This window comes from Ixodes scapularis, unplaced genomic scaffold (assembly GCF_016920785.2).
Source record: "Ixodes scapularis isolate PalLabHiFi unplaced genomic scaffold, ASM1692078v2 PGA_scaffold7__128_contigs__length_106722199, whole genome shotgun sequence".
Classification (NCBI taxonomy): Eukaryota; Metazoa; Arthropoda; class Arachnida; order Ixodida; family Ixodidae; genus Ixodes; species Ixodes scapularis.
Window position 1 is genome coordinate 21456631 of NW_024609882.1, and position 12397 is coordinate 21469027.

General features: G+C 54.8%; 3 protein-coding genes across 3 annotated transcripts; 1 reads left to right on the forward strand and 2 right to left on the reverse strand.

The window, feature by feature from the left end:
• Positions 1–6395: 6395 nt before the first annotated feature.
• LOC120850622 (oleosin-B6) lies at positions 6396–7337 on the reverse strand. The gene has a single exon (XM_040223180.2). It carries the CDS (start codon positions 7335–7337, stop codon positions 6396–6398), a length of 942 nt encoding a protein of 313 aa, XP_040079114.2.
• A 116-nt stretch (positions 7338–7453) lies between these two features.
• Positions 7454–9152, reverse strand: LOC115314432 (histidine-rich glycoprotein-like). Its single transcript, XM_042286504.1, has 2 exons — positions 9137–9152; positions 7454–9090 (listed from the first exon to the last, which is right to left on the reverse strand). Exons 1-2 carry the CDS (start codon positions 9150–9152, stop codon positions 7454–7456), a joined length of 1653 nt encoding a protein of 550 aa, XP_042142438.1.
• On the forward strand, positions 9151–10261 carry LOC121833316 (PE-PGRS family protein PE_PGRS16-like). Its single transcript, XM_042286505.1, has 2 exons — positions 9151–9903; positions 10013–10261. Exons 1-2 carry the CDS (start codon positions 9151–9153, stop codon positions 10259–10261), a joined length of 1002 nt encoding a protein of 333 aa, XP_042142439.1.
• Positions 10262–12397: the final 2136 nt, after the last annotated feature.

Here is a 12397-nt window from a genome sequence, read left to right on the forward strand (position 1 = left end):
TTTTACAACTAAACACTTTAACCTGAAACCATCTGAGTTCGCAAGGCTCCCGTTCATTGCGACACTATTTTGTGCGAACGAACCTCCAACTGAACAGAAATAAACCGACCTGAATTAAGGAGGAAATATGGGCGAGTTAGTTCTTCGTCAGAAAGGGCGAAGGAGCGCTTGTTCTGTTTAGTTACATTCCTCTGTCTCCTGCGCTCTGTTTTGACTTTTCTTTTTTAACAGAAAATTTAGAGAGCTTGAAGTTAGCTCCAATGGGCCATCCGGCGTCTCTGCTGTAGATGATAAATTTAGTCAGTGCACTACGACAGTTAGTCTGGGAACTTCAGCGTACATTCACGCGGCAGTGATACACAACCGCACGCCGGTATCATGCTAACCGAGAACGAAACGAGCAGGAGTAAAGATTGATCGCAGGATCCCTGGGTTCTGCCGGGCGAGCTTTCGCTTCACGTGCTTCAATCTGCGGTTCGCTAACACACTCGGCCACCAATACTACCGTACAAATGCATTCAAGTCACTTTTTCCAAGTAAGTCACGGCCCTTCTGCATAACGTGCCTTACTAACTCCCCACGTTTGTGAAGCACGGAACTTCGGAAGGGCAAAGATATAATTGAAAATAAATCTCCACTCACCCGCACTTTCACAACTCGAACTTTCCACCATACAACGGGAGCCGAACTCTACGCAAACCCGGAACTGCGGGAGCAGGGTGCGTGACCGCACCAGTGGAGTATCCATAGCGACCGACGAATAACAGTTGCCAAGAGGCGCTGGGCGAAGCACGTGAGCTGGGCACACTTTGTGTGCCTGATCGATTGTGGCGGGAATTCGCTAGGAATGCCCCGCAACTATCACGAGCTTCCAAGAAACTGTTGTCTCTTTTTTTTTCTGGCTGTTATCAATCCCCACCCCTGCCCGTTTCGATCTGGATGAGCATCGTACCGGCGTGCGGTCGTGTATTACTACTGCGTGGTGCACGTTAAAGACCCCACGCTAGCGGTTGTACCGCACTGGCTAAATTGCTCATCTACAGCGAGTGACTCTCGTCGCAACTTTGAAATGGCTGACCAACTTCACGCTGTATAAATATCCACACAACCCCAATTAATTCTGGTTGTTATTCATTGTACGACACTTCAGCCGTCTTGGTGCTTGAATTCATGGTTGCCAGTTACCTGAAACAAAACAATATCACCTGGGCTTCCTAATTTTACATCTAAAGCTGAGGAAGTCGAAATTATTTTAATTTTGACGATCGGCAGATGCGTCTGTTCTGCACTAAGCACGAATATGGCGGCGCCCACTAGCAGATCGGAGAACGCAGTGCCGATACTCTAAGCGTAGATCATTTAGTGGCTCTAGTTCAGGCGTGAGATCAACAGCACTACTGCGTGATTTACGCTAAAGTCACCAGACTAGCAATCGTACTGCGCTGGCCAAATTTCTCATATACAGTAGGTAAAAATGTCACCATGGTTCGACAGACTAATTGCTCCTGCAAGTCTAAACAACTGACCAACAATTTGTTTGTTTTCAAAAAGAATTGGAACAGCATCAACGAACACTAACAAGTGAACGAAACGGGGGGAGTGGCTTACTCTACTTCCTTGGTGATTAGTTATTCGGCGCTCTCATCGGCTAATGTAGCAAAATCATGGGCTACGGAACGACATAGAAGTGCTGGGGACTCGCTACGCCACGCGTAATTCTTAAAGCTGTCGTCGACTGTAGTGGGTGAGGTCAACAGCACCTAGATAAGCAGAAGGTCTCCGCACCGTCATGACAGTCAGATCGATCGAGGATCGTGATTGGGCACGAATGCTACGTCAGTGTTCGGCCAGGGCTCGTGTTCAATCAGCGCATCGAAAGTCGGACTCGGGCCCAATAGCCGATTTAGTGTGTTTCTGCTGTGATGACGTTTCATGAAGGGAGAGGAGGCGATGCGTAGGCTTTGATTATTCCAGGTGGTGTTGGTGAGGTTCGTGTTTGGACCTGTGCAGTTCTGTGTAAAGTTCCTACAAGTAACGACATTCTTTGAAGTGCCAACTGCGTGTCGGGGCAGATTTGAGGAAGTGAATGGCGGCGCACAATAGAAAAGTGAACTGAATGACGTCATTTTGTTCGTACGGAATGTGCTTCGTCATTCGTTTAGTTGTCATTACTTGTAAAAGGAAGCATCAAGGGACTTTAGTTCTGTGCAGTTCCGTTATTTCCCTCTTTGCTGCGGGAAAATGACGTGGAGGGGCAATAGACCGATCTTACCCGCCAGTTTGACTACGCACCCGCTGCCGCAGTGCATCAAGGGAATTTTAGCCTTTCTGTACATGCGAAAACTTCGCCGGAGCTGTGCGCGCGTAGAACGCGAGACGGCACGAACCGTGTCGTGCACCGCCGTCTGCCTCCTGTGAACAAAAACCGTAAAGGCCGTACTGCCGCACGCTTGGTGAGACCGGTCTGTAGAGTACATGACGTAAATCCGCCATTTCGTTGTTAGATGTCACCGTGATCAAACTTGTAGTATCTTGTGGACTACCAATTTGAGGGTGGTGACGTGAATCTTCGGAGTGCTCGCCTCGTGGACACGCCAGACTGCTCATAACAACAAAATGGCGGACGAAATGACGTCATTGAAAAAAACTCATACGAGGCATTGCCTGGACGCCATATTTGAGGGCGGTGTTTAGAGGGCATGCTCGAAACGAGCTCACATTAAGACAGCTGCAAACGCCAGAATAATAAATGCTAACGCATTTATAAAGGTCGATGCACGATATGCGAACCATACACCCTTGGTCCTTGGACAGTGGCGTACCAACTTGGTTTTAGTGGGGGGGGGGGCAAACCAGACGGCCACCTCCTCCCTCAGGGCCGGGGCGGTGCCCTTGCTATCCCTGTGGCGCCTGTTTCAGGGGGGGGGGGGGGGGGGGGCAAAACACATGCCTTTCCCCCCACTCCGAGAACTAGGCGGGCAAGCGCCCTTCTTGCCCCCCCCCCCCCCCCCCCCCCCCCCCCCCCCGGTTGGTACGCCCATGCCTTTGGAATAAACCGGACGGTCCCCTGCTTTACTTCTTGGTGCACATGGTGCGAACGCCCCGCTCACTGGCATCAACGGTCCAGCTATGCCCTACTAAACGTTTTGTAGGACGACATCGGCTTGACACTCCCTCTACAGGTACCACCATTCTGGCCGAAGAGTCGCTATGGGGACCGACCGCGCTTCATCCACGTCGTCGCCACGTCTTGACCGCCAGGCAGCTGACGATATCAGAGACGTCTTGTCGCAGTATCTTACCGATGATACCTGTTTTCTTGTCTCGGACGATTATATCGCAACGTTCCCGGATCCGGCGCTGAGAAACTCACGCACCTTTCTTCCTCATAACGATTTGTGGATCCTTACAGTACCCTTGAAACTCGGCAAGCGGTCGCCGCTTGCAGCAAGTCGGACACTCACTAACGATGGTGCAATGAGCAGGCATTGTCCCGGGTGATAAGTTTAGCATCAATAGGTAGGGGTTTTCGAATAGTGGTTCAAACTGAACAGCGCTGCGTCATTCGTAGATTTCGCGGTGCAAAAACAAAATTACACCGTACATGACGCTTTTTTGTAGACCATTCTAAAATCGGCCTTCTGCGTCCTACCTTTCTTGTTTTCAGGATTTTCAGACGCATTCTGTGAGTGTCTAATATCTGTATACTTATGTTCGGCAAAATACAGACGTCGAGCACACTTCCACATCCCAGTGACTCGGCTTTTGACGTAGAACTACATCTTTCTCCGCGCTTGGAAAGGGGTCATAAGTTGGGAGATCGACGTCACGAAAGCATGGTCACGGAAGTGACGTCACACAGATAGCACCGGAGCGTTGACCGATTCAGAACCTCCTAGACAGCTTTCAAGCCTCCGCGTCACGTGACTTGACGTCACGTCCGGGAGGCCTGCACGGGTGCTGATTGGATGCGAGTGTCGCGTCAGAGTTCGCGTGGGGCTCGTTCCCTATCATACACTCTAAAAAATGTCTGTGCGTCTACTTTCACGCACAACACTCGGAGAGCCAATCACCGAAACTTACGGAGGCAGCTCAGCGAATGACGATGCGGAAACATATGTTTAGACCAAAAAACGCAGTCTGGGTTGTGACATTAAGCAATGCAAAACGTCACGCTTGCATTGCATAATGTCACAACTCGGACTGTGTTTTTTGGTCTAAACATATGTTTCGGCATCACCATTCGCTGAGCTGCCTCCGGAGGTTGCGGTGATTGGGTCTCCGAGTGGTGTGCGTGAAAGTAGACGCACAGACCTTTTTAGAGTGTATAGTCCCACGCGAACGCTGACGCGGCACTCGCATCCAATCAGCGCCCATACCGGCCTCCCGGACGTGACGTCATGTCACGTGACCCGCAGGCTTGGAAGCTGTCTTGGAGGTGCTGACCGATTGGCATCGCCGCGCTCCCTGACGGCGCGCCGTGCCTGCTGCCGAGAACCGCGCAATGCGCACGCGCGTCCTTTTAATGTGATTGCGTTCTTTAGCTACCCCCCCCCCCCCCCCCTGATATCTTGGACTTTCTGGCCTTTTAATGCGCAGTAGGTATGCGCAGTAGACCATTTCCGCTCACATTCTCACACTTCTTCACATTCGCACCCTCTTCTAAGGATCTGACGACCTTGACGTCGTCCTCGATGTCGTCCTAAAGGTTGTCCGAAAGTTTGTCCTCGAGGTTGTCCAAGACGAATGTCATCGCAATTCATAGACAACCAACGATAGTGGTTTGTGTAGCAACTTCTTATCTGCTGGCTTGCTCGTTTGCTCGCTTCGATGAGACGCGCTCCGGTCTGATTGAAACGGCGATAGACGCCGCTCCGGCCAGCCGTGATTCTAGAATCTTCGCTGCATGTGGACAGCGGCCGAGCGAGCTCGCCTCCTCTGCGGCAGGGACAGTTCACGCGACTCTCAAGCGCGACTCGGCGAAGCGTTAACCCCCCCCCACACACACACACTCATTTCTTGTGCCGCTACGTGTAGTTCTACGGAAATGTGTGCAGGTTGGTCGGTGTACATCTATACACCGACCAATTTTTTTCGGCTGGGTGGAGAGCGCTGAAAATGTACATACAGTGTTGAAGCTAGGTATTCATGACACTGCGTTATTCGACTTTAGCCACTATTCGATTGGCATGTCACTGCGTCAATCGAGCAGACGAGGATCATGGGTTATCTGAACTTACCTAACTGCAATTGTCGGCTGAACGAGGATCATGCTGCTGGGTTTATGTATCTTCAGAGCTACGAACGCACAAATGATGGGCAGACGCATAGGTCTTTCTCGTACACGGTTTGCACCGACGCCACACAAACGGACATTGTGGTGACCTTGACGCTGAACACGTATCTCTGGAACATACATTTTGCTCCATCGAATGTAGAAATGGCCACCAGCATAATGCGATGACGTCACGTCCAGCCCATGTCTACGACGGTACTGCAAAGTTGCTTTGGCCCATTGTTTATTTCGTGGGTAGGCTCGTATACATACTCTGGTAAAATATAACCTCGCGCAATGGTGTCCGTACATTAGTCATCCTCGCCCATATAATCTTTCCCTCGAGTTGGCCATGAGCAATCGGTCACCCAAGGAGCGCTCCGTCGGAGTTCAAGGTCCTGCGCAAAGTATGCGGTGGAGTCGTCATTGGGTCGCATCGCAATACGATAGTATTGAGGGTCAGTACACGACTGCCCCTTGTTCACCAGATGGGTTGTGTCACCCTACCTGGCGGGGCACAAAAAACAGAACGAAAGAGTCAGGAGTTCGGTGGTTCAACGTTCAACATCAAAAGAAGACAGTTAATCTTGTCTCTATATCTCTGACTTTGAAAGAGGAAAAGGGGGGGGGGGGGGGGGACTTATCTGCGCCTTGTAAATCGTAGTGGTACTTCCGTTGCAGATATGTTCATTCCGCGCTAGTGAGAGATTGGAGGCATCGGGCTTGGGGGGGGGGGGGGGGGGGGTCGGGTCGGCGTGTGAGATATTTGAAACACGCGCTGCCCCCCCCCCCCCCCCCCCCCCCCGCCCTTTATCCGCACTCTAAATAGTTACACATGCAGAAGTCAAGAGAGGAGATGGAGGCGGGGGGTTCCGACGCCACCTCTATATTTGCGTTGGGTCTTTATTTTATAAGTCTAAGAACTAAATCGCTAAAACCCGATTTGAGGTGGTTGCTTTTATTCCTCCCTAAAACATTTAAATTAACAAAGAGTTACTGCATTAAGGGGGTTCATTTTAATAGAGAATCGCCCCTGATCACAACAGTGTAGTGTTGGATGATGGTTATGTACAGACGACTTATGTGGAAAGTTAGCGGAGAACGAAGTCTAGCCTGCAGATCAGGTCTTCACGGGTTCACGTAGCTTTTGGGCCTTTTTGTAGTCACAATCATCGCAGTCGGGATCAAAGTGGAATTCAGGGTACCGTGAGTCATGGAATGACCCCAAAAGCCGGTAGTCCCTTCGAATCTTGCGTTCTCGCCAGTGGTACCAAAAGACGACCAAGACAACTAGGATAATAGGTATCGTAGAACCGTAAATGGCACATGCAAATTTGCCTGAGGCTCCGCCGGAAAACAAACCGCCTGAGCTCTTGCCTCTGAAAAATGCCTTCTCTCCAAATGTTTTGTTGCTCGAATCTGACTCCCCAGGTCTTCCACGGAAGAAACTTTTGCTGCCGAAGATCTTCCGTCCGACTGAGCTGGAATCGTTCGCATTAATGTCGTCGCCTTCATTTCTGTTGATGTCCGTTTCACTGGCGTTGTTCTTTCCACCACCTTTTGCGGGAGGCTTAGCGGTAACAACCGGACGCTTCCGGAAGTACGCTTTCGAGTCGAACCTTTTGGCCGTTATGGCGTTTCGGTTCATACTCTCAGCCCTTCCCGATGTTGCAGCTCTAAAGCCTTTCAGCGGTAATCCTTGACCGTCGACCTCAAAGCAAGACGATTGCACGAGAGTCGTGCATTTCGTCCTTGGTCTGGGAGTGGTGGTGACCGTCTCTTCTGGCTCACACGGTTCTTCTTCCTCAACGTTCGGTTGCCTCGGAGGACTAGGAAACTGGGGTCCTGGAAAGAATGGCGGCCCTGGTGGCATTTGTGGTCCTCCCGGCCATGGAGGCCGCCCCGGTTGTATGGGTGGTCCTGGCATCGGTGGTGCTCCAGGGAACACTGGGGGTCCAAGCGGCCCTGGTGGCATTGGAGGTCCTGGCGGTCTTGGTGGACCTAGAACCATTGGAGGCCCTTGTTGCATAGGAGGCCCGATTGGTCTATGCGGGCCCGGCATCATAGGCGGTCCTGGTGGCACGGGAGGTCCTGGTGGTCTTGGTGGTTCAGGAAACCTTGGTGGACCCAGTGGTAATGGGGGTCTTGGTCTTGGTGGTCCAGGGGGCATTGGAGGTCCTAGTGGTCTTGGTGGACCAGGTCCAGGAGGCATGGGAGGTCCAGGTGGCCGTGGTGGTCCTGGGGGTCTTGGTGGTCCAGGTGGAAATGGGGGCCCTGGGGGTCTCGGTAGTCCAGGTGGTCTTGGTCCAGGTAGGATGGGAGGTTCTGGTGGTCTTGGTGGTCCAGGAAACCTTGCTGAACCAGGTGGTAATGGAGGTCTTGGTCTCGGTGGTCCAGGCAGTCTTGGTGGTCCAGGTGGCATTGGAGGTCCTGCTGGTCTTGGTGGTCCAGGTGGCCCAGGTGGGAATGGAGGTCCTGGGGGTCTTGGTAGTACAGGTGGCATAGGAGGTCCTGGTGGTCTTGGTGGTTCAGGAAACCTTGGTGGACCTGGTGGTAATGGGGGTCTTGCTCTTGGTGGTCCAGGGGGCATTGGGGGTCCTGGTGGTCTTGGTGGACCAGGCCCAGGAGGCATGGGAGGTCCTGGTGGCCGTGGTGGTCCTGGGGGTCTTGGTGGCCCAGGTGGAAATGGGGGCCCTGGGGGTCTTGGTAGTCCAGGTGGTCTTGGTCCAGGTAGCATGGGAGGTTCTGGTGGTCTTGGTGGTCCAGGAAACCTTGCTGAACCAGGTGGTAATGGAGGTCTTGGTCTCGGCGGTCCAGGGAGTCTTGGTGGTCCAAGTGGTATTGGAGGTCCTGGTGGTCGTGGTGGACCAAGTCCAGGAGGCATGGGAGGTCCTGGTGGTCCTGGTGGTCTTGGTGGTCCAGGAAGTCTCGGTGGTTCAGGAGGTCTTGGTGGTCCAGGTGGCATTGGAGGTCCTTCTGGTCTTGGTGGTCCAGGTGGCCCAGGTGGGAATGGAGGTCCTGGGAGTCTTGGTAGTCCAGGTGGTCTTGGTCCAGGTGGCATGGGAGGTCCTGGTGGTCTTGGTGGTTCAGGAAACCTTGGTGGACCAGGTGGTAATGGGGGTCTTGGTCTTGGTGGTCCAGGGGGCATTGGAGGTCCTGGTGGTCTTGGTGGACCAGGTCCAGGTGGCATGGGAGGCCCTGGTGGCCGTGGTGGTCCCGGGGGTCTTGGTGGTCCAGGTGGCCCAGGTGGGAATGGAGGTCCTGGGAGTCTTGGTAGTCCAGGTGGTCTTGGTCCAGGTGGCATGGGAGGTCCTGGCGGTCTTGGTGGTTCAGGAAACCTTGGTGGACCAGGTGGTAATGGGGGTCTTGGTCTTTGTGGTCCAGGGGGCATTGGAGGTCCTGGTTGTCTTGGTGGACCAGGTCCAGGTGGCATGGGAGGCCCTGGTGGCCGTGGTGGCCCCGGGGGTCTTGGTGGTCCAGGTGGCCCAGGTGGGAATGGAGGTATTGGGGGTCTTGGTAGTCCAGGTGGTCTTGGTACAGGTGGCATTTGAAGTCCTGGTGGTCTTGGTGGTTCAGGAAACCTCGGTGGACCAGGTGGTAATGGGGGTCTTGGTCTTGGTAATCCAGGGGGCATTGGAGGTCCTGGTGGTCTTGGTGGACCAAGTCCAGGTGGCATGGGAGGTCCTGGTGGCCGTGGTGGTCCTGGGGGTCTTGGTGGTCCAGGTGGAAATGGGGGCCCTGGGGGTCTTGGTAGTCCAGGTGGTCTTGGTCCAGGTGGCATTGGAAGTTCTGGTGGTCTTGGTGGTCCAGGGGGTCTTTGTGGTCCAAGTGGTATTGGAGGTCCTGGTGGTCGTGGTGCACCAGGTCCAGGGGGCATGGGAGGTCCTGGTGGTCGAGGTGGTCCCGGTGGTCTTAGTGGTCCAGGAAGTCTCGGTGGTTCAGGATGTCTTGGTGGTCCAGGTGGCATTGGAGGTCCTGCTGGTCTTGGTGGTCCAGGTTGCCCAGGTGGGAATGGAGGTCCTGGGGGTCTTGGTTGTCCAGGGGGTCTTGGTCCAGGTGGCATGGGAGGTCCTGGTGGCCTTGGTGGTTCAGGAAACCTTGGTGGACCCGGTGGTAATGGTGGTCTTGGTCTTGGTGGTCCAGGGGGCATTAGAGGTCCTGGTGGTCTTGGTGGTCCAGGAAACCTTGGTGAACCAGGTGGTAAAGGTCTTGGTATTGGTGGTCCAGGGGGTCTTGGTGGTCCAAGTTGCATTGGAGGTCCTGGTGGTCGTGGTGGACCATGTCCAGGAGGCATGGGAGGTCCTGGTGGTCGTGGTGGTCCCGGGGGTCTTGGTGGTCCAGGAAGTCTTGGTGGTTCAGGAGGCTTTGGTGGTCTAGGTGGCATTGGAGGTCCTGCTGGTCTTGGTGGTACAGGTGGAAATGGAGGTCCTGGGGGTCTTGGTAGTCCAGGTGGCATGGGAGGTCCTGGTGGTCTTTGTGGTCCAGGAAACCTTGGTGGCCCCGGTGGTAATGGAGGCCTTGGTCTTGCTGGTCCAGGTGGCACTGGAGGTCCTGGTGGTCTTGGCGGACCTTGTCCTGGAGACATGGGAGGACCTGGTGGTCGTGGTGGTCCAGGAGGCATAGGAGCTGCTGGTGGTCTTGGTGGTCCAGGAGGTCTTGGTGGTCCAGGTGGCATTCGTCCCGGTGCTCTTGGTGGTCCAGGTAGCACTGGAGGTCCTGGGTGTTTCGATGGTTCAGGAAACCTTGGTGGACCTGGTAATAATGGAGGTCTTGGCCTTGGTGGTCCAGGGGGTCTTGGTGGTCCAGGTGGCATTGGAGGTCCTGGTGGTCTTGGTAGTTCAGGGGGACCGGGTACCATGGGTGGTCTTGGTGGTCCAGGTCCAGGAGCCACGGGAGGTCCTGGTGGTCGTGGTGGTCCAGGGGGTCTTGGTGGTCCAGGTGGCATTGGTGGTCCTGGCGGTCTGGGGGGCCTTGCTGGTCCAGTAGGTATTTGGGGTCCTGGGGGTCTCGGGAGTCCGGGGGGTCGTGGTGGTCCAGGTGGCATTGGAGGTCCTGGTAGTCCAGGGGCTCTTGGAGGTCCAGGTGGAATCGGTTCTGATGGTCTTGGTGGTCCAGGTGGCATTGGAGGCCCTGCTGGTCTTGGTGGTCCGGGAGGCATAGGAGGTACTGGCGGTCTTGGTTGTCCAGGTGGTGTTCGTCCTGGTGGCCTTTGTGGCCCAGGTGGCATTGGTGGTCCTACTGGTTTCGGAGGTCCGGGGGGTCTCGGTGGTCCAGACTGCATTGGGTGTCCTGGCGGTCTCGGTGGTCCAGGTGGTCTGGGTGGTCCAGGAGGCCCTACCTTACCAGGTGGTCTAGGTTGTCCAGAATGCCCTGGTTGACCAGGAGGTCCTGGCTGGCCAGGTGGTCGGGGGGGTCCAGGATGCCCTGGTCCAGGCGGCCTTGGTGGCCCAGGAAGTCCTGGCTGCCCAGGTGGCCTGGGAGGACCAGGGGGCCCTGGAAGCCCAGGTGGTCTAGGTGGTCTGGGTGGTCCAGGAGGCCCAGATTTGATGGGTAGTCTTGGAGGTCCAGGAGGCCCTGGTTGCCCAGGAGGTCTGGGAGGTCCAGGAGGTCTTGGCTGCCCTGGTGGTCCAAGAGGTCCTGGTTGTCTAGGTGGTCCTGGAGGTCCAGGCTGACCGGGCCTGGGTGGTCCAGGCAGTCCTGGTGGGCCAGAGGGTCTTTGAGGTCCTGGAGGCTCTGGCTGCCCAGGGGGTCGGGGAGGTACTAGTTGGCCTGGTGGTCTAGGGGGACCTTGCGGTCTGGGTGGTGCAGGAGGTACTGGTAGACCAGGGACTCCTGGAGGTCGAGGAGGTCCAGGCTGCCCCGGTGGTCTAGGTGGTCCAGGAGGCCGTCCAGGTGGTCCTTGAGCCCCTGGTAGTCCAGATGGTCCAGGAGGTCGAGGCGGACCAGGGGGTCCGGGAGGCCCAGGCTGCCCAGGTGGTCTGGGAGGCCCAGGATGTCCTGGCCGACCAAATTGTCCTGGAGGGCCTGGCCATCCCGGTGGTCCGGGGGGACCTGGTGGCCCTGGCCGTCTGGCCCAAGGTGGTGGTGGGCCCTGTCTTCTTTGTCGAAGGAAGATAATCTGATTATCAAAATGTTCTGAAGAGTTTAGTTCAGGTGAATACAACAACACCGATTGGTTTGTTCGCAGCATGTTCGCTATGTTTTCATCTAATTTTTGACTTTGATGAACGTTGTCTCGGTTCCAGGAAACGAGAGATCTCACAAGGGATTCGGGTAGCTTTCCAAGGCCACCCATATCAACATCTTCATATGATTTTTTTTCATCGGAGCTACCAGCGTTCGCATTGTTCCAGTCTTGGGACCCATCGATCCCATCTTCTAAGTGCTCTAATTCAGAAGCCCTAACGCCTTCGTAGTTTCCACCGGTGTCCTCGCTAAACGTGTCGTCAAACAAAGCATCTCGGGCGGTCGACGTATCTTCAGCAACAGTAATGTCAGCGGTGATCTGTGCACTTGCTTCAGTTGTTGTGCGCCTTCGCCGTCGTACTAAAATCAGTCGTCTCCTAGGCCATCTCGCGCGTGCTTCTCTGTCGTCATAGTAATCGTCTTCTCGGGCCAGAAAGCGGTTTTTCATGATATGCTGAAGTGTTGGCACCTCCAATGGCGTCGTGTTTCTTCGCTTTCGACGGTAATTTCTGACGACACCAGGAATACCGACATTAGACGGCATGGGTCGGCAGCCGTCCTTGTCGTTACATGTAGAGCCTTGCATCTGCGGTCTGACGACCCTAACGCCGAGCATATCCATATTGAATGAGACATTCTTTCGGACTATGTCGGCGCACCGGCAGATCTTGATTGGGGTTCCGATGAAAACCGAAAGCGGTAAGAGAAGCAGCAAACGCAGGGCCATCAGCGCCAGGATACTGTCCCAACTTTCATGTCTTCAGAGGCTCGCCGTCGCTCCTGCCTCGAGCAGAGAGCCCTCGTTTACGCCTTCACACTCGGGGTTCCGTAGGTGCTGATGCCTCTCAGCGATTGGACTGCCTCTCAAATTTTGCGGTCCGACATTCGCAAAAACAAAGAAGTTTCTTCTCTCGTGATCGATTTGATAATACTGCA

Coding starts and splice junctions, on each gene's coding strand:
- LOC121833316 (XM_042286505.1), top strand. CDS start 9,151: ATGGGAGGTCCTGGTGGTCGAGGTGGTCCCGGTGGTCTTAGTGGTCCA. Junction 9,904..10,012: donor GTCCAGGAGGCATAGGAGCT/GCTGGTGGTCTT, acceptor TCGATGGTTCAG/GAAACCTTGGTGGACCTGGT.
- LOC120850622 (XM_040223180.2), bottom strand. CDS start 7,337: ATGCCGGGCCCGCATAGACCAATCGGGCCTCCTATGCAACAAGGGCCT.